The sequence below is a fragment of the Bos grunniens genome, chromosome 10 (genome assembly GCF_055505025.1).
Source record: "Bos grunniens cultivar Pamir isolate PY7600 chromosome 10, Bosgru_T2T1.0, whole genome shotgun sequence".
NCBI classification, from domain to species: Eukaryota; Metazoa; Chordata; class Mammalia; order Artiodactyla; family Bovidae; genus Bos; species Bos grunniens.
Genome location: NC_141174.1, coordinates 749328 through 777006, shown reverse-complemented (window position 1 = coordinate 777006; position 27679 = coordinate 749328). Strand labels below are relative to the sequence as shown.

The 27679-nt window shown below is 42.8% G+C and overlaps 1 protein-coding gene across 9 annotated transcripts in view; it reads right to left on the bottom strand.

Annotated features, from left to right (window-relative positions):
• The window catches only part of RPS6KA5 (ribosomal protein S6 kinase A5), a 200612-nt gene that overhangs the window by 148879 nt on the left and 24054 nt on the right, over positions 1 to 27679 (bottom strand). For 2 of the 9 annotated variants that reach the window (XM_086319111.1, XM_086319121.1), the window contains exon 1: positions 19758 to 21362. The exons of the other annotated variants lie outside the window; for them this stretch is intronic. In XM_086319111.1, the coding sequence (XP_086175237.1) occupies positions 19758 to 19806 (49 nt within the window). In that variant the 5' untranslated portion in view covers positions 19807 to 21362. Of the gene's footprint in view, positions 1 to 19757; positions 21363 to 27679 lie in introns of those variants that run through there. 9 annotated transcript variants of the gene reach the window in all.

The window sequence follows — 27679 nt, the reverse complement described above, 5'->3', positions numbered from 1 at the left end:
CAATTTTAACTAATTTTTTTTCTTATTAAAATATCCGGAACTCTCCCACTGAAAATCCCTTCCTGGGACTTCCTTGGTTGCCCAGGGGTTAAGAATCTGCCTTATAAATGCAGGGGACACAGTCTCAGTCCCAGTGGGGGACTAAGAGCCCACCTGCCTTATGCCACAACTAAGGAATCTGCACCACAATGAAAGGTCCTGCATGACTCAGAGAAGAGAAAATCCTTCCCTTCTTGATTAGTGTTATTCTCCTATAATGTATTCTCCTATAACTTATTCTTATTGGTTAGGAAATCACTTTTAATCCTATTAACTAAACCCTTTACAAGAAGTGAATGGATTTTTCAAAAATATATTTGCTGCAACTCTAATAAATTTCAATTAATACAAAAACTCTCTTTAGAAAAGTCTGATGAACACTTCTTAAAGGAAAAATCTTATATTATACAATGACTATAAAATACTTGATTCTTTACACTGTAAGTGGATTCCTCCAGCTTCTCCTATAATATTAATGCAGATACGTGCATTGTGGGAAGATATGACTGACGTGACTTTTAAAATAATAAATTTAGACTAAAAAGATCATTGTCTTTTCTCCCAAATTCAAAAAGCATTTTTGTTTTTTACTATAAAATAATCCACGTTCAAAGTTTAAGAAAACAAACAGTAGAAATAGGCCTAAAGAGACCCTGAAAATCTCCCACAGTCCCACCACTCAAAGATAATTATCATTAATCTTTGGCATTTTTTCCTAGGATTTTAGCCACAAATGATTGATAAATGCTTCTTAACTTTCTAGGCAATTCTATTATCAAATGTAATTTGTAAAGCACATAATCTATAATTTTTTTTTTAGGTTGTGAGATATTTAACTTGGAACATCCCACTCTCACGGAGGAAAAGAATCAGTAACAACACATTTTTTTATTCTGTTGCCATAGTTTCTGCTAAGCTGCACACATGTAATTGCACAGAGCGTGTGCTGAAATCATTTTATTAGATCCAATGATTCACTTATGCTAAAGTGAAAGGCTTAATTTAAAAGCACTTTTACAATTAAAGTAGAAATAAAGAGAATAATGCTTCTAAAGCCATTTCAAGTAGGTTTCTTGGTATACGACTAAGGCACTCATACACTAGATTTATTCAGTGAATTAGTTACTTACTAAATTTGCAATAAGCTGTGAAAATGGAATTTAATAGAAAAGACTACAGAGTCTGTAGATATTAAAGGGAATATCAGCATCATGTGAAGCTACCAGACAGCCTTATTGAGAACTACTGGTCCTCATTCACTTGTTTAAGAAACATTTACCAAGTGCTTCCTAACACCTGAACCAAGTGTTAGGTCTGTAGCCAACAAGTACAGGATTTAAACTAGCCAAGACGAGAGAATGGCTGGGAGATTTCGGACCAGAAGGGTTGGAACAAAAGCATAAGTAGGAATAAGTATTTTCCTACCAGAGAATACTAGCTATAAGAAACATGTGGGAAAAACAGTAAAAGCATGACATAAAATAGATACAAGAAATGAGCTGATTCCAAACCTAGAATACCAGACTAGTTTTAATTGAATCAAAACTACTGAATCCACAAGTAACAGCAGCTACGGCTTCAGGAGAATTACCCCAGCAGTAGCATGCTGCCGTGTGGACAGAGCAAGGGAGACGAGTGCGAAAAGCTGGGAGGTCACTGCAACAGACTAGATGAGTGCTGACGAGGATCTAGTCCACGCACGGACAGAAACTGAAAGGAGGGGAAACAATGGAGCCAAGACTCCCTGAGACAGGGCTTCCCTGGCGGCTCAGTGGCAAAGAATCCACCTGCCAGTGCAGGAGACAGGTTCAACTCCTGGTCTGGGAGGGTCCCCGTCTCAGAGCAACTAAGCCCGGGAGCCACAGCTCCTGAAGCCCCTGGGTCTTCGTGCTCGTGGTCCACAACCAGACAAACCACGGCAACGAGACGCTCACGCACCGTAACGAGAGAGAAGCCCACAGCAAGGAAGACCCAGCACAGTCAAAAACAAGTAAATAAAATTGTGTGTGTGTGTGTGTGTGTGTGTGTGTGTGTGTGTAAAGAATCACTGAAATACTCACTTCAAGAAGCATCTGCTGAACACCTGACTTGGGAGCTGAGACTACAAAAGCAACCAGGAAGGGCTCCCAACTTTCAGAGATAAACTAACTGAACTTCTGCTCCATCTTCCCCCAGTGACCCCGTATCTAAAGTACAAGAAACTGTGGTGAATGGTAGCTACTGACAGCATCTTGCTGAAAGGGGAAGTTAAAAGGGAAAGCTGGAAAGGGAGGCTTGGAGTTTCAACACTGATTTTGAAGTTACGGCATGCCATCCCAAGGGCTATCATGTGGGGAGCTCTAGACAAGGAACCGCAGCTCTGCACAGACAGCACGTGGATGGGGTTCAGGACATGCTACCCCAAAGCACAGTACCTTGGTAGAGTGAGTATTTTAAGCTGAAGGAATCAGAAACAGCACATGCAAGGACTCTCTGACCTTCCCCTGAAGTCAGCCACAGACCCTCCTGTGCGAGGGCACCCTCCCCCTACACCCAGAGGAAAGGAGCATCTTTCCCTTTCAAGTCAGGGACACAGAGAGGAATCGGAACAAACAGGATCTGCCAAGTTTCCCCCAGTTTACGACCCACACCCTTTCCCCATGAGGCTCCAGTTTTCATCAAACCTATTATTAAAAAGCTCAGGTTTAACCATTTCTCTAAGTCTTTATTTCCTCGTGAAGGCCACCAAGTAACATAAAACGTACATGAAATCAATTTATATACTTTTCTGTTGTTAATTGTCTTCTGTTACAGGAATCCAAGTTGAGAATTCAGAAGAGTGAAGAAAAAAGTATTTTTCTTTCCTCCCCTACAATGCCCAAGGTTTTTAGAAGGGGACAAGGGCTAAAGTTTTAAGAAGAAAACTCTTCAGGAGATCATAAAAAGAGAGCAAGTCTTGATGATGGCCAAGAGTTAAGACACAAGGAGAAAAAGGGCCAGAGAAAGGGCTAGAAAACGAACAATGTGTAGAATCCAAGGAAAGACAATGTCAGTTGGAAACTGATCATCAGGGTGGTCACTCTGTGATACACTGATAAATATATATATTTGGTCTTAGTCTTAAAAGCTTAGGAATCTCCTGAGAGTGATAAGAGTCTCTTGTAAGTTACTGAGGGAGGGGGTGGTGCCAGACACCAGGGACTCTCGACCTACCCCCTCTGCCCGCTTCCCACCCCAGGGGAGGGGAGTGGGGCTGGACAGTGAGTTAATCACCAACGGCCATTATTCAATCCAGCATGCCTGTACAGAAACGTCCATGAAGACCCCTAAACAACAGGGCCTGGGGGTCAGAGAGCTTCTGGGTTGAAGCACACACATAGAGGCTGGGACAGCAGTCTTCCCTGAGAGTTCTAGAAAGTTCCACACTTCCCAGCACCTCCCGCATCCCAAATACCCAGCCCAGCGAATCTCTTCCCTGTGATCCTGAGTTCGCGCTGTATGAATAAATGAAAGTTGTATGAATAAATAAAATAAATCGAGCCTCCAATCTACACAGGGAGGTCAAGGTACAAAGGTTGGGGTGGGAAAACAAAATAATATCCTGAAAAGTAATGGATAGTTTTCAAGATAGTTTTCAAGAAATGGAGATTAAAGGGAAGGAATTGAGGAAATGGGAAAGAATCCTATGAAACTTTTTTCCAGCTTGGAAGGCAGATGAACGAGAAAGCCCATGGACGAAGGGACTACGAGAAAGGCTGGGAGGTGTTTTAGGAGCAGATCCCTCAGAAAGTGATAAGCAATGGGGTGCTGGTCAGAAAGCGCCAGAGAGAAGGACTGAAGCACAGACGTGAAGACAAGGGCGTGTTCAGGCCCTGTGGCTGGAAAAAGGATTCTGTGTAGCCTTTCTAACGGGCGCAGATGGCCTCTGCCAGAGAAGCAGTGCCCTGAAACAAGAGTCAAACGCCTCAGAAATCAGCTAAAACAAGCAACGGACAATGAAGTGAGCTCGACAGCCGGGGAAAAGCATCTGAAGGCTTCTCCACTGGCTCAGAGGGAAAGAGTCCACCTGCAACGCAGGAGATGTGAGAGAGGCAGGTTCAGTCCCCGGGTCAGAAGATCCCCTGGAGGACGAAACGGCAAGCCACCCCAGTATCCTTGCTGGGAAGATCCCACGGGCAGAGCCTGGCAAGCTGTAGTCCATAGGGTGGCAAAACAGTTGGGCACAAGTGAACACAGCACACGACAATCAAAAGGACTAAAATATTTAAAGAATGGACAACAAAGAGACTGAAAAAAGAGACTGGACAAAATGAAAACTAAAAAACGGGGCCCGATCGGGCAGTGGTCTCTAGCACTTTCCTGTGAAGAAACTACTCAACAGCTTGGAACACCAGATTCCCAAGGAAGGAACTCCCCTATCCTCAGGACGGCTGTGCTGCGCTCTTCAGCTTTTCTGTCTTTAGCTATTAGAACACACCACCATTCCCCTTTTTTCCTAATTCCATGCTCTCCCAAGCAAACCAATCTTCACTTGATACCTTTACCCAAAAAGAAAAATGCACTAATTAAGGACACACAGGTATTCCACGCACTTGTTGATTTGTATTGCCCGCTGTAAGCTGGGAAAATGTCACCAGGGTTTACATCATCTTCTGTGAGTAAAACTACAACTAGATGCACGAAACTGAAGAATGAAGAAAAGCACAGCAGCATGATGACCCGACCTTGAATCCTATCTGCCGCCAACAAGCAGCACTTAATCAACAGCCACACATACAAGACACAGCACTAGTACACCATGCCCCCATCAACGGTTTTCCAACTTTTTCTCATTTCAGAAGAAAAGAGAACAATTATAAAAAACAACGTTTAGTTGAGATTTACTTGTGAATGCAAAAGTAAGCAGAGAAACTTCTAGCCTATTGCAGATGAAACAAATAATGAAGCTATAATTTATTATAAATCTATGATCTACAGAATACTATCAACTTCTACAACTTTTAAACACAGTCAACACAAAACTTTGCCAATTTTCAGATACTTAACTGATTTTTTTTTTTCTTGAGACATCAACTCATCAATTTAAAACAGAGAGAGAGAGAAACAAAAACTAACAAGTTAATGAAAAAGTTCCTGTTTTTGGTAAAGAAAGGAGTTTCAGACTGGCCCAATTCCCTATTCCTCAATAATTAGTTTCAGCTTCCCCTTTCCAGCACCTTCAGTAGTAAACACATCAACACTAATCTCTAATTTCCAAGTGCCAGTGTGAGCAAGATCACATCACGACATCGTGGGCACCTTCCTCTTTTTAAAACTTTTCTTTTATTAGGACCTGTGACAGAAAAAGGCTCAGGGATGGGACGACTGTAATCCCACCATCCTAATACTAGCTAGCCACATTTTGTGTTCATTTCTGCTCTTTTGCTGATATGGCGGATCCCCGTTACCAGCAGGGAGCCAGCTCCCGAGAGAATCTAGACTGACGGGCTCGAGTCCTGCAGACCCTCAGCCTGTGCAAGTCAGACGCCCCCAGCCCAGGGCTCCATGAGGTCCTCAGAAGATACCCTCAGCTCCCTCCAAGGCACTGAGGGTCATCACGGTTCTGTACTGCAACCAACCAAGCACGGTTTGGGTCCTTCTCTGCGTTTTATAAGAGACAAAAGTGAAAGTGAAGTCACTCAGTCGTGTCTGATTCTTTGAGACCCCATGGACTGCAGCCCACCAGGCTCCTACATCCATGGGATTTTCCAGGCAAGAATACAGGAGTGGGTTGCCATTTCCTTCTCCAGAAGATCTTCCCGACCCAGGGACTGAATCCGGGTCTCCCACATTGTGGGAAGATGCTTTACCGTCTGAGCCACCAGGGAACGGAAGACAAAAGCAAAATCCAAACACAAGCAAAAAGCCTTCCTCAGCACAAGAGACTTGAGCGAAGACTTCGGGGAAGGCAGAGGGCAGCAATCATGGCAGCAACAGACAGGGAACTGGAAGCGGGAACACCCTGGATCCCACCCTCCACCCCTAGGGAGGCTGTCATCTCACCCACTTCCTGGTCTCACATCAGCTTTCTGACTTCTCTCCTTTTCTCTTTCCTTCCTCATCAGGAACAAAACCAGCAGATCTGGTCCCTTGTTTCTTATCAAGCGGCTTCCTCCACTCTGAACCCCTCAGTGCCGGTTAAAACCCGGACTCACAGCCCTAGAGGGCCCGACCAGAAGGCGACCTCAGGGCACTCACTGCCATACCAGGGGTGCTGGTGCCCACTGCGGCCGCAAGACCTGTCTCTTCTCCTTGCTTATTCAAGGCTGTCATGTAGGCGCCGTTCTCTGTGACAGCGTGCGTCCTAAGTCGCTTCAGTCGTGTCCGGCTCTTTGTGACCCCATGCCAGGCTCTTCTGTCCATGGGATTCTTCAGGCAAGAACACTGGAATGGGTTGCCATGCCCCCCTCCAGGGGATCTCACAGTCTGCTAACTGAAGAAACACTCTGAAGGCTTACTTGGAGCTGATCCTGTACAAAGCCCTGGCGAGCAGACCCACTCTGAAATCAAGGAGCACGGGGTCCGGGGGGCCACTCGGGTAGGTGGAGCAGCCCAGGGTGCCAGCAACAGCAGGGTAGTAAGAAGCAGGGAGAGGAGCTTGAGGGAGCACCTCCCCAGCTCAACGTCCACAGAGGCCAGGCACAGAAGGGCAGCACACAGCCTACCAGAAGACGGAGAACATGCCCTGTCTGGGGACCTGCAGACCCCATGCACCACACCACGCCAGGCCTCCCTGTCCATCACCAACTCCTGGAGTCCACCCAAACCCACGTCCACTGAGTCAGTGATGTCATCCAGCCATCTCATCCTCTGTCGTCCCCTTCTCCTGCTGCCCTCAATCTTTCCCAGCATCGGGGTCTCTTCTAATGAGTCAGCTCTTAGCATCCGGTGGCTAGAGTATTGGAGTTTCAGCTTTAGCATCACTCCTTCCAAAGAACACCCAGGACTGATCTCCTTTAGGATGGACTGGTTGGATCTCCTTGCAGTCCAAGGGACTCTCAAGAGTCTTCTCCAACACCACAGTTCAAAAGCATCAATTCTTCGGTGCTCAGCTTTCTTTATAGTCCAACTCTCACATCCATACGTGACCACTGGAAAAACCATAGCCTTGACTAGACGGACCTTTGTTGACAAAGTAACATCTCTGCTCTTCAATATGCTGTCTAGGTTGGTCATAACTTTCCTTCCAAGGAGTAAGCGTCTTTTAATTCCATGGCTGCAGTCACCATCTGCAGTGATTTTGGAACAATAAATTGGAATCAAATATTTGGAACCAATATTCCAAACCAATATTTGGAACCAAATAAAGTCTGCCACTGTTTCCCCACCTATTTGCCATGAAGTGATGGGACTGGATGCCATGATCTGCGTTTTCTGAACGTTGAGCTTTAAGCCAACTTTTTCACTCTCCTCTCTCACTTTCATCAAGAGGCTCTTTAGTTCTTCTTCACTTTCTGCCATAAGGGTGGTGTCATCTGCATATCTGAGGTTCCTGATATTTCTCCCGGCAATCTTGATTTCAGCTTGTGCTTCATCCAGCCCAGCGTTTCTCATGATGTACTTTGCATACAAGTTAAATAAGTAGGGTGACAATATACAGCCTTGACATACTCCTTTCCCGATTTGGAACCAGTCTGTTGTTCCATGTCCAGTTCTAACCGTTGCTTCTTGACCTGCATACAGATTTCTCAGGAGGCAGGTCAGGTGGTCGGGTGTTCTCATCACTTCAAGAATTTTCCACAGTTTGTTGTGATCCACACAGTCAAAGGCTTTGGTGTAGTCAATAAAGCAGAAATAGATGTTTTTCTGGAACTCTCTTGCTTTTTCAATGATCCAGCAGATGTTGGCAATTTGATCTCTGGTTCCTCTGCCTTTTCTAAATCCAGCTTGAACATCTGGAAGTTCATGGTTCATGTACTATTGAAACCTGGCTTGGAGAATTTTGAGCATTACTTTACTAGCGTGTGAGATGAGTGCAATTGTGCAGTAGTTTGAACATTCTTTGACATTGCCTTTGGGATTGGAATGAAAACTGACCTTTTCCAGTCCTGTGGCCACTGCTGAGTTTTCCAAATTTGTTGGCATATTGAGTGCAGCACTTTCACAGCATCATCTTTTAGGATTTGAAACAGCTCAGCTGAATTCTATCACCTCCACTAGCTTTGTTTGTGGTGATGCTTCCTAAGGCTCACTTGACTTCACATTCCAGGATGTCTGGCTCTAGGTGAGTGATCACACCATCATGATTATCTAGGTCATGAAGATCTTTTTTGTACAGTTCTGTGTATTCTTGCCACCTCTTCTTAGTATCTTCTGCTTCTGTTAGGTCCATGCCATTTTTGTCCTTTATTGAGCCCATCTTTGCATGAAATGTTCCCTTGGTATCTCTAATTTTCTTGAAGTGATCTCTAGTCCTTCCCATTCTATTGTTTTCCTCTATTGCTTTGCACTGATCACTGAGGAAGGCTTTCTTATCTCTCCTTGCTATTCTCTGGAACTCTGTATTCAAATGGGTTTATCTTTCCTTTTCTCCTTTGCCTTTAGCTTCTCTTCTCTTCACAGCTATTTGTAAGGCCTCCTCAGACAGCCATTTCCCCTTTTTGCATTTCTTTTTCTTGGGGATGGTCTTGATCCCTGCCTCCTGTACAATGTCATGAACCTCCGTCCATAGTTCTTCTGGCACTCTATCAGATCTAATACCCTGAATCTATTTCTCACTTCCACTGTATAATCGTAAGGGATTTGATTCAGGTCATACCTGAATGATCTAGTGGTTTCCCCTACTTTCTTCAATTTCAGTCTGAATTTGGGGATAAGGAGCTCATGATCTGAGCCACAGTCAGCTCCCGGTCTTGTTTCTGCTGGCTGTATCGAGCTTCTGCATCTTTGGCGAAGTCTACTGTCACCTCTGCATTTAATTCTATTGTGAAAAAGGACTTTATCAACACCCTTTCCTTTTTCTCTTTTCTATACTACATGCTAAGAGTGCCAATCTCGTTTCCATTAGCACTTAAAATGCGGCAGCCGTGAATCACGTATCAGACGGCAGGAATCTGTGCTTACAGCTATAAACTTTCACAGGGCTACTGCCAACTCGTTTTTCAAGCACAATCCCACCTTGTAAAAATGTTAATTCATGATGAACTATCTAATTTAATGCCATGAACGCTGGAGATCAAAGAAACTAAAGTCATCCTGCCTTGGCCCAGCCTCTCTCCATTTCAGCTTTCACTCTGTTTTCTTCTATGCAGCCATGCTCTGACCCCACTTCTGTGATGTGGAAGAGAGGTCCCGGAGGGCTCTAGAGGGACTCACAGACACCACAGCTTGAGAGCAGGTGCGCCCCTGCATCCCCTCTTTTTGTTTCAAAGATGAAGTGGGCATCCCATTTTCCTGATGCCAAGGTGAGCAATTATGACAAGGGTGTGAGCACAATTATGTTGCCATGAAAAAGGTACAGATTGTCTGTGCCTCTTAATAATGTACCCTATCATTTAAATTTTTCTTTTTATTTTAAAGTGGTTTCAAAATCCAAAGCTGCAAAAACAGCCAATTCCCATATTCATAATCACTAATTTTTAACATTCTGCTACATTTGTCTTCTGTCTTACTCATACATTCATACACACACACACACACACACACACATTACTGCACACATCATGCATCCTACCCTTTAGCAGTTCAGAATGAAAAGTATAAGTGTTAGTGGCTCACTCATGTCCGACTCTCTGTGACCCCCATGGGCTGTGGCCCACCAGGCTCCTCTGTCCACCAGATTCTCCAGGCAAGAATACTGGAGCGGGTTGCCATGCCCTCCTCCAAGGGATCTTCCAAACCCAAGGATAAAACCCAGGTCTCCCGTACTGTAGGCAGATTCTTTACTGTCTGAGCCACCAGGGAAACCCTAGTAGTTCAGAGTGCTTTTCCTAAAAATTCTCTTAAGTAACCTCAGTATAGTTATCAAATTCAGAAAGTTTGATATTGATAAAACAGTCTACGGTCCATTTGGGCTTCCCAGATGGGTCAGGGGTAAAGAACACCTACTAACGTAGGAGACATGGGTTCAATCCCTGGGTTGGGAACATCCGCTGGAGGAGGAAATGGCTCCCCATTCCAGTATTCTTGCCTGGAGAATCCCACGAACAGGGGAGCCTGTCAGGCTGCAGTGAGTCCATGGGGTCATAAAAGAGTCAGACATGACTGAGTGACTGAGCATGCACGCATGGTCCCTTTTCTGATGTGTCAACCGTTTGATGTCCTTTGTGATGGCTAATTTTACGTGTCAACTTGTCTGGACTACAGAGTGCCCAGATATTAAGTCAAACACTCTTCTGAGTCTGTCTGTGATGGTGCTGTGGGATAAGATTACTGTTTAAATCGGTGAACTCTGGGTAAAGTAGTTTGTTCTCCATAAAGTTACGAGCGCATGGCAGCACTCCATCATCAGAAGGAAGTGACAAGCGTGTGACTGGGACTGAGCAGGTGCTGAAGGCACAGCTCCACTCTGTGTGGAGGCAGCTCACATGCCCGAGCCCCTCCTGCTCCACTGCCCCCTCTCTCAGCCTGCAGCACTGGCCCACGAGGAGCCCCTAAGACCGGCAGACAGAGAAGACGAGACTCAGGCCTGCTTTAGACGGCTCTGTGCCATACAGACAGCCACAAAAGCACTGCGGCTCCTTTCTGGGACACGGCTGAAGGCAGTGGTGATGAGGCCACGTGACCAGCTACAGAAACGAAGACTGTAATCGTCAGTCTTGTTTTGTTCTGTGATTAGTAATATGCTGTTTCTTCCTTGTTTTGTTCCCCTACTAATAATATGTTTGTGGGGAAGTGTGTGTGTATAAAACAAGTATCTTTATTCTCTTCCCTCTCTTAACCCCTTTATATAACATGATGTATTAAATTTATTTCACAGTATTTAAGTTACAGGGTGACAAGGAGTAGAATAAACACCACTCAGGAACTTTGAATCCTCTTCTGAGGAAAGGTTGATTGTGTTTTGCATCGTACACAGGATAGTTGTAAAATAGTAGCTGCAAGTATGACCTTGCTATTGTTTTTATTTGGGGTTTAAGTATGGTTTAAGGAGATGCATACTGACGTCCAGATATTTGGCCATTCGGACGTTATTCTAGGCATCTCTATGATGATGTTTTTGATTAACATTTAAATCTATGGGCTTTGAGTAAAGCAGACTGCCCTCCATAATGTGGATGGGTCTTATTCAATCAATTGAAAGCCCAAATAGAACAAAAAAGACCAGCCTCCCATAAGGAAGAGAGAACTCTCTGATCGGAACAGAGCCTCTTCTGGATTTCAAGCCTGCTGGCCTACCCTGTGGACTTTAGATTTGCCTCCATGTCACATGAGCCAATTGCTTATGGTAAATCTCTTTCTCTGTGTATACATATTCTATTGGCTCTGTTTCTTGGAGAACCCTAACACATCCTTTAATAGCATTTTTTTCTTGCATACAAAGTCCAGTTTATAATCACATATTGTATTTATCTCTTTAATCTCATTTAATCTTTAATCTTGAAGATGTCCTCAACCTTTGTCTTTTATAACTGACGTTTTCTGAAGAACAGACGTGTTTGTTTAAATAGAACCTTCTGTTTGACTAACAGTTCCTCATGATTCAAGTCCTGTGTGACAACTAGAACACTACTTAAATCATGTGTGCTTCTCAGGTGTCACGACCGGAAGATGTGAGGTCAGCTGGCTGCTCACTGGTGACGTTCATTTGTTCACTTAGTCAAGGAGCTGTCCAGTTTCTCCATTATGCAGGCACCAGTTGGGGCCATTAAGGTGCCCTCAGTTCAGTTCAGCTCAGCCGCTTAGTCGTGTCTGCTCTTTGCAACCCCATGGAGGGCAGCACACCAGGCCTCCCTGACCATCACCAACTCCCGGAGCTTGCTTAAACCCATGTCCATCGAGTCAATGATGCCATCCAACCATCTCATCCTCTGTCGTCCCCTTCTCCTGCTGCCCTCAACCTTTCCCAGCATCAGGGTCTTTTCAAGTGAGTCAACTCTTTGCATCAGGTGGCCAAAGTATTGGGGTTTCAGCTTCAACATCAGTCCCTCCAATGAACACCCAGGACTGATCTCCTTTAGGATGGACAGGTTGGATCTCCTTGCAGTCCAAGGGACTCTCAAGAGTCTTCTCCAACACCACAGTTCAAAAGCATCAATTCTTCAGCACTCAGCTTTCTTTATGGTCCAACTCTCACATCCATACACGACTACTGGAAAAACCATAGCCTTGACTAGACGGACCTTTGTTGGCAAAGTAATGTCTCTGTTTTTTAATATGCTGTCTAGGTTGGTCTTAGCTTTCGTTCTAAGGAGCAAGCGTCTTTTAATTTCATGGCTGCAATCACCATCTGCAGTGATTTTGGAGCCCCCCCCAAATAAAGTCTGACACTGTTCCCACTGTTTCCCCATCTATCTGCCGTGAAGTGATGGGACCAGATGCCATGATCTTCGTTTTCTGAATGTTGAACTTTAAGCCAACTTTTTCACTCTCCTCTTTCACTTTCATCAGAGGCTCTTTAGTTCTTCTTTACTTTCTGCCATAAGGATGGTCATCTGCATATCTGAAGTTATTGATATTTCTCCCAGCAATCTTGATTCCAGCTTGTGCTTCTTCCAGCCCAGCGTTTCTCATGATGAACTCTGCATATAAGTTAAATAAGCAGGGTGACAATATACAGCCTTGACGTACTCCTTATCCTATTTGGAACCAGTCTGTTGTTCCATGTGCAGTTCTAACTGTTGCTTCCTGACCTGTATACTATCGTCATTACAAAATAATAATTTTTCACCCTTCCACACTTATCAGTCAGCACCAGACTGAGAAGAATCCTCCCTTCTTCCTACCTATCACCAGACTCTTCATGGATTACCTTTTTTTCAATGAGTTAAAATTTATTCTTGCCCTGTTGACCCATATTTGGTCAGTGGAAACAGCTTCAAGCTGGCTTCTCTACCCTTCAGACAGAACTCCTTCATTTTCTCTCTTTCCTTTCTAAGCACTTCCTTGCTTTCTCTTAATTGGCCTTGATTCCTTTTAATGGGAAATGGTATTAGAAACCAAGACTGGGTGTCAGTTGTGCTCATTGCTACTGGCATATCTTGCCTTCTAGGCTCTTTCATGGACAGAACTAGGAAATAAATGCTTATATCATTTTATATATAGGTATGCACACACATATTTAAATCTGCTATGCAAATACTTTCATTGTATAAGAACTTATATTGTACAAAGACATGTTTTACACATCTGTGACATGCGTGTTTCAAAATATTGGCAGGGATTCTTCATTCAACTAGTGTATGATCATTTCCTTACAATCTCCAACTGCAAGAATTATTTGTGTGTGAAATTATTTGAGCTTATTTCTTATTCACTAGTTTCAGTCAGTCAGTTCAGTCGCTCAGCCGTGTCCATCTCTTTGCGACCCCATGGACTGCAGCACACCAGGCCTCCCTGTCCATCACCAACTCCCGAAGCTTGCTCAAACTCATGTCCATTGAGTCAGTGATGCCATCCGACCATCTTATCCTCTGTTGTCCCCTTCTCCTCCCGCCTTCAATCTTTCCCAGCCTCAGGGTCTTTTCCAATGAGTCTGTTCTTCACATCAGGTGGCCAAAGTATTGAAGCTTCAGCTTCAGCATCAGTCCTTCCAATGAATATTCAGGACTGATTTCCTTTAGAATGGACTGGTTTGATCTCCTTGCAGTCCAAGGGACTCTCATGAGTCTTCTCTAACACCACAGTTCAAAAGCTAGTTTAAGTCACCACAAATGAACTAAAAAGCATATAGTCAATTTACAGGAAGTACAAGAGTAATGAACGATCTAACTCTGAATGATGAAACCCAAATGTTACAGCGTTGAACGGATGGAATGTGAAGCACATCAACAATGCCCATGTCCCCAGATGATTGACATGCCATCACTAAGCCACTTGTCCTCAAACAACCTGAGAACTCACCTCCCTGTGTCCTCCAATAAGTATCAGGATGTGGGCAACTACAGGATACCTGGTGGAGCTGAAGCGGAAAAGAGGCTAAGAAATTTAAGGGACCGGGCCCTATACCACTTTCCTACCGCCTTTTACGACTGGGAGTAAAGGCTGGGATTGGCCAACGTTTCCACGGTGTGAGGGGTTCTGAGCTCCGCTTCTGTGTACTACAGCTCACTGGCGCATGCTTCCACGGTGTGAGGGGTTCTGAGTTCTGCTACAGCTCAAAGAACTGTATTTTTACTGTGACCGCAAGTAAAATTGAAATCGAATCTAAAATTGGGAACAAACGTATACATACTTATGGTCTAAGCCTACTTGTGCAATATAAATTACAAGTAGTTATATAAACAATATAATTTAAGGCTTACAAACCATTCTATCCGTGGCTCCCATTTTTTATTCAGTCTGAGCTCTGTAACTAAATATTAAGTGCTCATTATTCAGAGCTTTTTTCACCTCTTTAGATGAAACTCACTGTCCAGCACATTCCTCAGGAAGACTCCCTATGTAAGGTACTTTCTGAGTTCCTGAATACTCAAAACTTTTCTGTAGTTTTAATCTTAAAGCTGAATATAACTGACTCACACCTTCTTTCCTTAAGCTCCTTTAAAAGTAAAAAAAGTTGCTCCAGTGTTGCCCTGATGCCACTTTTGAGAAGTCTGACATCAGCTAATATTCCTACCATTGTACGATTTAGTTCATCTTTTGGACTGAAGCTCTGAGCATGTCTCTTTAAAGTGTAATAGCATTACTAGGATATGTCTCAGAGCTGATTAGTTTTTCCCAGTACCCAGTGGTCATTTCCACATGTAGACTCAAGTCTGCTTTTATTTTTGGAATTATATTTCTTAGATGGCTTAGTTTTATCTTTAAGAACGCCAGTTGTACACGTGACAACTTTGTCTTTCACGTCAACTACTTTTTCTCAGGCCTCTTTTTCTTTCTGTATCTAACTTGAAAAAATTTGCGTCCTTGCTTTTCTTTAATACTTATTAAATTTTCATTTTGATCTATTCTTCCTTCAGGACTTGGTTATTTAGTCTTCATTTCTGACATGATTCTGTCTTTTTCTTCATTTTTCCCCCTGAGTTCAATCAACTCTCACTGCACTTCATTCTGTTTTCTGGTCCATTTCTTTCTTAATTTTTGAATATTTGATTCAAGGTATTTTTTCAACATTACCAAGGCTTCCTTTTTTTTTGGCTATGCTGTGCGGCGTGTGGGATCTTAGTTCCCCTAGTCGGGGGCTGAAGCTGGCCCCCTGCAGTGGAAGCAGGAATGGTAGCCACTGGACCACCGGGGAGTCCCCCTGCTGCTTTTCTAAAGATATTTCCTCAGTTGGGAGCACTCATTCCAGCTTTCCTTCTGCATAATGTGGATTCAGGGGAGACTCTGCACCACCTGGAACATTAATTTGCATTTTGTTTTATTTTCACAGAAGCTCTGTATTCCTTTTTTCTGCTCCTGTGCATGTGAGGTACAGGTTTCCTCAGTCAGCTTAGTGAGGATCACTCTGTTTCATGGCTGATGGGGAGGGACTGTGGGCAACTTTTGCTTCCGCAAGATCTGTAATTTTCTCCGTTTCTTTTTTCTCTTCACTGGCCACATTCCCAAGGTGACTAACCTTTCCATATTTATTCTCCTCTAGAAGCAAAGCTTCTTTAACACTGCCCTTCTGATCCTGCTCACTTTCAAGCCCTTTTCCTAAGCCAGAGCCAGGGCCTATCAAGTCCTGGTGCAAAGCAGTATTTTTGCACATGCTGTTGACACCTTCTCTTTCTGAGGGTTACCTTTTGCCTGTGTTTTGTCTGTTTTCTGTTTCTCTGTCTTTCTCTTTCAAGAGTCTCTCAAGATGACCTTCCCCCACTCCATCCCCCATGGGACTGTGGCAACAGGAGCTCCACTGGGATTCGCTGCTTTTTCCCACCCAACTGTGATGTAACCTGAAGATGATGGCTTCTCCATCTCCCAGCAAAGTTGGAGGTGCAGTCACAGGTGGTTTTATTTGAGCTTCTTGCTGATATGGGGGTTGGCAGGGGTGGGGGGGAGTATATGGAGATTTGGAATCAGGCAACTGTCATTACCAGACAGAGAATATCTATTCTTGTTCACTGTTAAAAGTATCATTTCTGGAGTTTCAAAAAAAACAACAAAAAATCCTCAAGGCAAACAAAGTTTCCAGCTTGGTCTGCAAGTCTCTCAGAGGATGTTACGTAAGTTTAAAACCCTTCAACCCCACCTCCACCTGACGGGCAATGGAAAGTTAAATGCCACTACCCTTTCTATCTTAAAAAGTGATGGATTATTTGCGGCTTCACAGTCTTAAAATTTTCTGAGGTAAGACTTTCCCTAAAGTAAATTTTATCACTCAATCATCTAAATTATATCACAGCAACGTATCACCCTAGTGGCTGAAAACAACAGTTTCTCACTTCTCCTGCATGGCCGTTGAGGGTCGCCCAGGGTTCTGTTCCACCTCTTCTTTACTACGGTACCCAGCATCACAGAGAAACCACTGTCTAAAGTACCAAGAGCTGAGGAAACAGAGGGATAAAGTATTTGAAGGGCGTCACACTGGCAGTTAAACGCACAAGTTAAATGCCTTACACGGAACCGCCGATCAATTTTGTTGGCCAAAACTGGTCAAGTGATTCTACCAAGCACAAATGGACCCACCTTGTGCCAGAGGAGAACCAGAAATCTGTGTAACAGAAGCTTCATCTTAAACCTGAAATATTCCTAAATATTTCTGCTAACTGCAATAAGCAAATGTACTTCTTAGCATGTGAAAACTAGATTGACTCAATATTAAAATCAAAGAAATCACATTCTAATGAAATTCAAATAACAGTAAATCTAAATAAGATCTGTCAAATATATGCAATATTTTAGTTGGCTAAATGACAGCAACTAAAATGCCTTAATTAGAGCTCTCATCAAACAAATTTAGCTGTGGCCAAAGCAAGTTATTGCCAACTTTAAATTATGGAAGATGACTGTGTCCATAATACCCTTATGAACAGAATCGGCCCGGATTTTAGTAAGTAAAAGTGTTAGTCACTCAATCATGTTTGACTCTTTGCAACCCCACGGACTGTAGCCCATCAGGCTCCTCTGTCCATGGAATTCTTCGGGCAAAAATACTGGGGTGGGTAGCCATTCCCTTTTCCAGGGGGTCTTCCTGACCCAGGGATCAAATCTGGTCTCGCACACTGCAGGCAGATTACCATCTGAGCCACCAGGAAAGCCTGGATTTTTATTAATAAAAGGAACAACAAATATGTGCACACTTAGGCTTCTGTTTATATACTCAGATGCTTCTCTAAATCAGGTCTCCCACACTGCAGGTGGATTTTTTACAAGGCCGAGCCATCAGGGAAGTCCAAATATATATTTAGATGTTGTTAATTTACCTTCTTTCTTAGCATGAAAACACCAGCACAGCTGATGGGGTGGTAAATACAAAGCAGGGCATGTGTCTAACCTGTGCTCATCACAGCTCTCTAACTTGGCTTACACACCTGGGAGATAAAAAGGCAAGTTTTAAAGTAGCTACAGTATCTGAACAACACTACACTGATAAGCATAATCATTTTTTAAAAATTCAAGGACATCCATAGTGAAAGATTAACCATAGAAAAGACTTACTTGTTCTTTGTTGTATGCCTGTAAGAGGACCTTTTAAAGGAATATTACAAGAATAAAAAATTGAACACCCATATGTTCCTCATGGGAAATGACATAAAAAATTCAATTTTGTTTTCCCATTATTTGCTTTATTATTGCCTTCCATTTTCTATAACCATTAAAATGTGGGTAAAACATACTAGCTTTTAAAAAGTAGGTTTCCACTATATGAAGCTGTCCTCATTTATTATATTGAAATTGACTCTGAAAATAATGAGAAAATAAAAAATATTAAAATTTCACAAAGAAAAGAAGTAGTCAACAGCTAAGCAAGAAAGTATATCTGTTAAAATACATTTTAATTTAAAAAATGAAAACCCAGAGTGTACTTTAAAATGTTTATTCTACAAATATCTAACCAGTTCTAATTACACGTAGGCACTGCGTAGAGCTATCTAGAACAGCAGTGGCCTAGAATTTCACTGTGTAGGTTAGAATTCAGGCACCAGCTCCAGCTGCGCATTCTCAGACAAGCTGCCTAACTTCTCTCTCTGTAGCCCTGTACCTACATCTGTAGAGTGAGGACATTAATAGTACTGGTCCTACAGGATCTGCTCTGGGGATAAAAAAGGGTTAAAAAAAATTCAAAATCCTTAGGAAACGCAGTATTTGGTCCAAATGAGATACTGTACAGATTAAACAAGACATGAATGTATACCACTTAGAATGATGCCACGCAGGACTTCCCTGGCGGCTCAGTGGTACAGAATCCACCTGCAATGCAGGAGATGCAGGTTCGTTCTCCCGGGTCACAAATATTCCCTGGAGAAGGAAGTGGCAGCCCACTCCAGTATTCCTGCCTGGAGAATTCCATGGACAGAGGAGCCTGGCAGGCTACAGTCCATGAAGTCTCAAAAGAGTCAGACACGACCGAGTAACTAAACAACAACACAGATAGGAAGTGCACAATGGACACTGACTGTTGCTAAGAGTCACTGGAAAGAAATCATCTACTGATTTCCAAATTCAAGAGAGTAAAAGTGTTCCTACATCCTAGTCTTCCAAAATAAAAACATGCTCCCAAACAGTAAGGTAAACAAGTAATGCTATCACACATATGAGAACATAATCAAGACATTTGAAGATCAAAAAAATCTTTAAGATCTAGGAAAAAAAAGGATTAAGCACATCATTCTCAAGATGACAGTGAAGGGAAGTCTCACAACGACAATCACACAGTAGCTGAGAGTAACTAGTCCACATGGATGACAACAGAGGGCTCAGAAGGAAAGTCTCCAGGAAAAAGGGTTGTCTCATCTACAGAAAATCACACAGAAGAGGAATTCACAGAGCTGCTAAAACAGGTGGGGGCACTTAGAGACTCAAAGAAAAGTAACTGAATGGAAAGACGGGGGTAATTTAACTCTGGGGGAAAAATTTATACAAAGAAGGAAACAAAAACAAAAAACAAATACTTGGCTCAGCTATGAATATTTAGACAGCAAGTAAAGACTGAATATGGATTCAACCAGAACCGTAACTTCATTAGGTGAAAGTGAAAGTGTTGGTCGCTCAGTCGGGTCCGACTCTTTGCTAACCCATGGACTGCAGCCCACAAGGCTCCTCTGTCCATGGGATTCTTTAGGTAAGAATACTGGAGTGGGCTGTCATTTCCTTATCCAGGGGATCTTCCTGACCCAGGGATAGAATGCGAGTCTCCTGCATTGCAGGCAGATTCTTTACCACCTGAGCCGCCAGGGAAGCCTGTTAAACAGGTGAACAAATAAATAAAGGAGGTCTAAAACTGCCGACTGAAGAGCTGCACAGTGCCATTTCTCAATTGGCAGACCATGTTACAATAGAAGAAAGCAGAAACCAGAGATGGAACTGCAGACGAGGGTCAGGGGCTGCGGATCTTACTTTATAGTCTTATCTGACTAAGTACATACATGGATTACTTTTGATAAAATTTTTCAAATTAAATAAAGAGTATTCATCAAGTCCTCTTTATGGCAGATACTATATACAGGTCTACTCACCACCATTCTCAATCACCATTTCCCTTGTCTTGAGAGGCTGAGAATACATATTCCATTTCACAGCCGCCCTTGCAAAAGGATGGCCACGTGACGCTGCATAGCCAAAGCCAAAAACACACAAAAATGTCTCCTGAGGAGGATTCAAATCCTACATAGGAAGCAAACACCTCACAGACAGAAAGTCTCTTCCTCTTGCCCCACATTCCTGTCTGAGTCTGGACGGTCAACGTCAGCACAGAGCACAGAGGTCACACGCTGAGGCCAGCGGAGCAGCCAGCAGGAGCCTGGATGCCCAGGGGCGCGGGGAGGCCTCGCCACATGCTGTCTTCTTTTCAACCTTCTTTACTTAAACCACTGACGCTGAGTCTTCTCTTACCAGTTATTATAAGAGGACCTGGGAACCAGTCTTCTCATGCTAATTATGATAGGCACTAGGAAACCAAGACGAAGAAAACAACTCCCCCAAAGCTTATTATCTAACAAAGTAAACTTTGCCAAAGAAGAACCATAATACCCAATAAAACGCACCACTGTCAAAATGTGGGGACGTCAGAGGAAGGAGAGATTATGTCTAGCCGAAACACGCGGGACAGCTTCCACGGGCTGCCATGGGGCCTACAGAACTGAGCGAGTTTTAACAAAAATGTCCCTTCCACATTAAAGAACTACCACACAAAACAAAAAAAAAAATAAAGAACTACCACACAAAACAGAAACAGACTCTACAGATGAGGAAAACAAACTCGTCGTCACCGAAGGAGCGAGGGAAGGAAGGAGGGACAAATTAAGGGTATGGGATTAACTGATATGGGCTTCCCTGGTGGCTCAGCAGCAAAAAATCCGCCTGCCAACGAGGGAGTCACAGACTTGACCCCGGTCAGGAAGGCGCCCAGGGGAAGGACATGGCAACCCCTCCAGAATCCTTGCCTGGGACATCCCGTGGTCAGAGGAGCTGTGGGCTAAGTCCATGAGGTCTCGAAGAGTCAGACGTGACTTAGTGACTAAACAACACCAACACTAACAGATACAGACTACTGTGTATAAAGCAGATAAGCAGTGAGGATACACCGCAGAGCACAGGGAAGTATGTCCTAGTATCTCAGAGTCACCTCTGAAGGAACATAAACTGTAAAAATGACTGAATCCTATGCTGTACACCTGAACCTAACACAATAGTGTAAAGCAACTGTACTTCAATTTAAAAAAGAGAAATAGCACAAGCAAATATGAAGGGAAAGTACTGAGAAGTTTCAAGTAAAGCAAGTGCTCCTGAGCTAAAAAGACCTGTTTTCTAATCTCAACCACATAAACTACCAGACTTGTGACCTTGGGGAAGATACTGTATTGAGTTGGCCAAAACATTCCTTCAGGTTTTTCTGCAACATCTTATGAAAACCCAAACAGACTTTTTGGCCAACCCAATATCTGTGATAGAAAGACAGAGATTCTCGGATGACTGTTGTAGCATTATTCCTGATACTTTACGTACACTTTTAAATTTTCTAGTCTATTCCATAGTTTAAATAATTTTTTTAACCACACAGGGATCAGATTCATCCTTTAACACAGTACAAAAAAAAAAAAAAACAGAAAAGACAGAAAAACAGGCAGATAATTTAAGGCAGAAAGAAAGTAATTGAAACAAATATAAAATAATCTTATTAATCTTTTTAAGTCAACTAACTGGGCTTGTTACTAAAAAAATAAGGACAGTGGAATTCACTCCACTGTGCATTCCCTCAAATATCTGAGTATCTATCATGTTCCAGACTACTCTAGGTGATCAGATTCAATTGTGAGGAACAGACAGAATCTCTGTCCTCATAGAATTTTAATGCCAAAGCAACAGGGGAATAAAAAAATGTTTCAGACTAGCCAGTGGGAATATTAAAACCTTAACAACTAATGTTAAGCACAGTGGCTGCTACTGCTAAGTTGCTTCAGTCGTGTCCGACTCTGTGCGACCCCAGAGACGGCAGCCCACCAGGCTTCCCCGTCCCTGGGATTCTCCAGGCAAGAACATTGGAGTGGGGTGCCATTTCCTTCTCCAAAGCATGAAAGTGAAAAGTGAAAGTGAAGTCGCTCAGTCGTGTCCGACTCTAGCAACCCCATGGACTGCAGCCTACCAGGCTCCTCCATCCATGGGATTTTCTAGGCAAAAGTACTGGAGTAGAGGCCCGACCAAACACATAAACGTCTGAAAGATTTCTATACTGTTCTAGCAACACTGAGAAACCCAGAAGAGAAAAAAAATTTTACTCTGAAAAGTTGTAATCTAGAATTTTAAAAGATAATTTTCATGTGGATTTACAGTAATACATGCCAGTCTCAAAAGCTTATCATTTCTGCTAAGATGGAGCCTTGCTCACACTAACCCAGAAGTCACTGTTCAGCACATGCACTCACCCAGAGTCCAAGTCCAAGCCCACATACAACTGGGACCAACCTCAGGGGCCCCCCCAGATATGAAGAAAGCAGCTCATCACAGCACATTCACTTCCCAAAGACAACACAATTCTTGGAACCTCACCCAGATAATTTTATCTAAAACCAGACAGCAGAGAAGCGACGAAATGCACTGGAAGCATCAAGAAGGGAAACAAGAGAAGAAAAGAAGCGAGGGAAGAAAAAGAACGTGCTTACAAAAGTAAAGGGTAATTCTAAAAGGCACAGCAGTCCAGCCACTGAGGACCAGATCACCAACAGTCTCACATACCTTCCGCACTGCTATCTAAACAGCACAATAATGTTGTTCAGTCATTTTTAAAAGGGTTAAATTATATCCAAAATGCTGTCTAAGAAGTTAGGGACACAGAGCATGTAATCACAGAAAATGGGCTCCTTTCAAACAAAGAAAAGCAATCCAATTAAAAAAAAAAATTTTAAGTAAGGGGGTAAATGACAGGGCAGTTTCACAAAAGAGGGAAACCAAATGGTCAACAAATCTTTTATATTTTTGTTTTGCCTCATTTTTATTTACATTTTTCAAGAATTCTATTAAGCCTATCAGTATTCAGGGAAATGACACTGCAAAAAGAGAGACTATTTTACCCCCATCAAATCAATTTAAAAATGTAAAACCAAGAGGCGACAAGTAAAATGAACTCTCGTGTCCTGCTGGTGGGACTATGAGCCAGTACAATCAATCTGGAAAGCAGTTTGGCAACACTGAATAAAATAAAAGCTGTGCAGACCCACAGAGCAGTGATTCTATTCCTAGGTATACACTATAAACTCTTGCACATATATAAGTGGACACGTAAACAATGCCACAGACAAGATCACTGCATGACAGAAAAAATTAAAACCCTGAATATCCACTAACAGGACAATGAATAAAGACATTATGATATAATCATACAGTGGAACATCATAGAGTAACAAAAATAAATTGATAAAAGTTACAGATGGCCATACAAACAACTCTCACTTTTAATGCAGCAATGAAGGATACACATAATAGGCCTGCGTATGTTTGCTAAGGATGTGTATATTATATGATGTCGTATTTATGTAAAGAGATCCCTGGAAGAGGAAACGGCAACCCACTCCAGCATTCTTGCTGGGAAAATCCCATGGACAGAGGAGCCTGGTGGGCTATGGCCCGCGGGATCGCAAAGAGTTGGACACGACAGAGACTGACCGCACCACACACGTAAAGAGAAAGACATGCAAAATATTATTACGCACTGTAATTTATGCACATATACTTATGTTGTAAAAGTATAAAAACACAACTGGGATGACAAAAACTACATTCAGGATAATGGTTACATAAAGTTTCAACTGAACTAGTAACAACTTCAGAGAAGGCAATGGCACCCCACTCCAGTACTCTTGCCTGGAAAATCCCATGGACAGAGGAGCCTGGTGAGCTGCAGTCCATGGGGTCGCTAAGAGTCGGACACGACTGAGTGACTTCACTCTCACTTTTCTCTTTCCTGCACTGGAGAAGGAAATGGCAACCCACTCCAGTGCTCTTGCCTGGAGAATCCCAGGGACAGGGGAGCCTCATGGGCTGCCGTCTATGGGGTCACACAGAGTCGGACACGACTGAAGTGACTCAGCAGCAGCAGCAGTAACAACTTCTTGAGAAAGACAGACATGGGGGCTTCCTAGTGGTTGAGGGGCTGAGACCCCACACTCCCAGTGCAGGGAGCTGGGGTGCGGTCCTGGTGGGGGCAGGAGCGCCAACACGCAGCATGCCAGAGTGCCGCGGCTCGGCTAAAGGCCCGAACGCTGCACTGAAGACCCTTAATGCCACAAGGAAGACAGAGATCCCTCACGCCTCAACTAAGACCTGGCACAGCTAAGTAGGCAAATAAACAAATGATACATACATTAAAAAAAGAAAACCAGATACGAACCCAACATCACAAAATAGTAAGATCAGATAGCACTAGCGGGCAGGTTCACAAGTGTCTGCTCTCCACACACACCAGAAAAAGACCCGTGCTTTTAAAACTGGCCTCTTTAACAACTACAGAATCCGACAGTTCCTGAAAACAACCCTCACCGTCATCGCCCTTGTCCTTCCACCCCCACGATGGGAAATAAAGAAATGAGTAAGTCAAGGCACGCTCTTCTCAGACAGGGTGAAAAATCAGCCATAAAGACACAAAGGTTCAGGCAGGGCAGTTGCTGGAGCGCAGACGTCTAGGTTCACAGCCAGCTTTGCCACCTGCAAGACGTGTGAGCTGGCGCGAAGCCCCTACCCTGGTGTCCTCTCAGTCTGCAGCACACACAGGGTCGCTGGCGGTTTAACAGAACATACAGGTAAAGCGCCCACCAATCTCATACCACTGCTAACAGTGATCACAACTGAGGTAATGCATGGAAGTCTCAGGACCAGTCTCAAGATCGAAGTGGTCTGCTCACAAATCTTTAAAAAAATTTTTAATAAGATGGATATTTATTTATTTACATTTTTTAATTAAGGCATAATTGATTTAGAGTGCACAACACAGTGATTCAAAATTTCCTAGATTATACTCCGTGTACTCTTGTTATTAAATACTACTACTACTTGCCCTGTGCTGTACAACACGTCCTTGCAGCTTATGTATTTTACACACAGTAGTTTGTGCCTCTTAAGCTGATACCCATCTCCTGCCCCTCCCCGTCCCTCTTTCCACTGGGAACCATGGGTTTGTTCTCCGTATCTGCGCTCACAATCTTTTGAATGGCTTACAGGGAACATTGCTAAGAACAGTAGGGTCAAATGTCTTCTTGTAATGTCCACCTGAAACCAAAATGTTTCCAAAGAAATTACTCCATAGTTCTAGTGCCATGTGGCTTGCATACCATTTCTTTTGAAAAGAGCAAATACATAGTCAAAACACAGACTAGCACAATTCAAAAACTATCACACAATTAGAAGAACTAAAGAAAATCATCTTGCAATTAAAAAAACACTGGAAAGAATACTATTCCTTATGGCACACAAATATCAGATGACTATCTATTATGTTCCCTTTGTCTTTTTTCCTTTTTAGTTTCAGAATATAAAAACCAACAAATCCATTTTCTGAACAAACTCATTTACAGAGGCAAATTTCCCATCTGACCTGTACATGAGTGAGCTGATGCACTATGCCTGTTTACAACACCTCTCTATAGAGAATTCTGAATGAGATAGGGGTTGTTTGGAATTCCTACAATGCAGTCCTATAGATTTCTTTTTAAATCTTCAAAATCCTACTTGATTTTTGTATCTAATAATCATGGCCCATAATACCAAATGTAGAACAAATGGGTTAAGTGGACCCCTCGGTCTGAGAAGAAATAGCCCTCGTGATAAAAATGTTTACAGTTGGACAGGAAAAAAGAACAAATTTGTATCAATAGAATACTTACTAATTATTAGGTAAAGGGTCTTCATTTCCACATACCTAGTTTGCTTAAGGATGTACATCCATATTGTCAAATTCTTTATTTCAAAACCAATTCAAAAAAAGCACAGAGAAATTATCCCTCAATTAAAAATAAATAATTTTTTTTTAAGCAAAAGCAAGATCTTTACACGGTGCTACAAACTGAGCAGAAGATGAATTTTGACACTCCTATTTCCAAACTCAGTCAGGTAACCCAGTGCTGTGCACTTAAGAATCCAATTTTGTCTTTTCCGCTGGTATGTGGAATTTCAGCCACATGGCACCCAAACACATCTTGTATAGCAAAAAGGTAGAAAGTCACTTGAATATTAAAATGATCCATTAAAAACTGTAATTTGGGGTCAACTATATTCTTCTACTTCTCTGTATATACATTCTACTAATTTTTGAGAGTTCGATATTGAAACTCCAACTAAAAATCTTAACTTATATACTTAAAGAAATAATGGTAATATATAGTTGAACTCGGAGAAGGCAATGGCACCCCATTCCAGTACTTTTGCCTGGAAAATCCCATGGCTGGAGGAGCCTGGTAGGCTGCAGTCCACGGGGTCGCTAAGAGTCGGACACGACTGAGCGACTTCGCTTTCACTTTTCACTTTCCTGCACTGGAGAAGGAAATGGCAACCCACTCCAGTGTTCTTGCCTGGAGAATCCCAGGGACGGGGGAGCCTGGTGGCTGCCGTCTATGGGGTCACACAGAGTCGGACACGACTGAAGTGACTTAGCATAGCATAGCATAGCATAGTTGAACTATATGGAATCTTGTTCTGTATTTTCCAAGCCTCCTATAAATGTACTATCATAGTTTCATAATTTAAAAAAATTAAAAAAATTTTAAACCCAGTAATTTTGCAGAATCTTTTCATATTCTTTTTTTTAAAAAAAGAAACTATGAATCATTTCAGATTCTAGACTTTTAACTATTCAGCAATATTAGAAAAAGTATTTATTAAAGATATTTCTATTTTCAAAAGTCAATCAATTAACATTCTAAGCTCTGTGGGAAAAAGTGGTAATCTTATTATCTTAAACTTTAGTATTATGACGACAGAGGATAAGATGGTTGGATGGCATCACTGACTTGATGGACATGAGTTTGAGCAACCTCTGGAAGTTGGTGATGGGCAGGGAGGCCTGGCGTGCTGTAGTACACGGGATCACAAAGAGTCAGACATGACTGAGCGACTGAACTGATTATAATATAAACCTGATCATTATTCATAGTTTTTTACTTATCTTCTTTTAAAACTAAAGTTCACTATGATCCAAAAATATTCACATTATTCACAGTGGATAGAGCTGACTTCCATCCACTGACTGTGCTTCTATTCTGTTTTAAATAAATTAATCCAATTAGTGGGTGCCACTATGTATCACAAAAAAGAAATACAAGGTTTGCTGCCAAGAGACAGTCACAATTTGATGGGGGAGGGGAGACAAGTATATAATTACAATGCAATAAAACACCTGCAATTAGAGAGGCGGAAGGTCAGGAACACAAGGAAGCAGCAAGTACCAGAGCCTGGGAACCGGAAAACGCCAAGGAAGAGAAGGTGGTGGAGCCTGAGCTGAGTCTGTAAAGAACGGAGAAACTCTGGGTTAAGGGGAATGAAGGCACCAGATTCCAAATTTTCTCATATACCCTCAAGAGTAAATAAACAAAAAAGACAAAATAGGGCCTTCCCTTGCGGTCCAGCGGCTAAGACTTGGCCTTCCAGCGCAAGCAGTGCTGGTGTGATCCTTAGCTGTGGAGCCAGGAGCCCACAGGCCTGGCAGCCAGAACGCCAACACACAAAATGGATGCATGACTGCAACAAATTCAAAAAAGAATTTAAAAACAGGTCCACAGAAAGAAATAAACAAAATACACAGCACCATAAAACCAACAAAGACGGAGTGAAACCACACATGACCCACACCTGGAGCAGTAGCAGGAGACAGAACTCTACAAGCTTCCAATGACCGGTGACTGAAAAACGGACCCCATTGAGCAGAGTTCCCACCAACCCCACAGAAAGTCTGCAG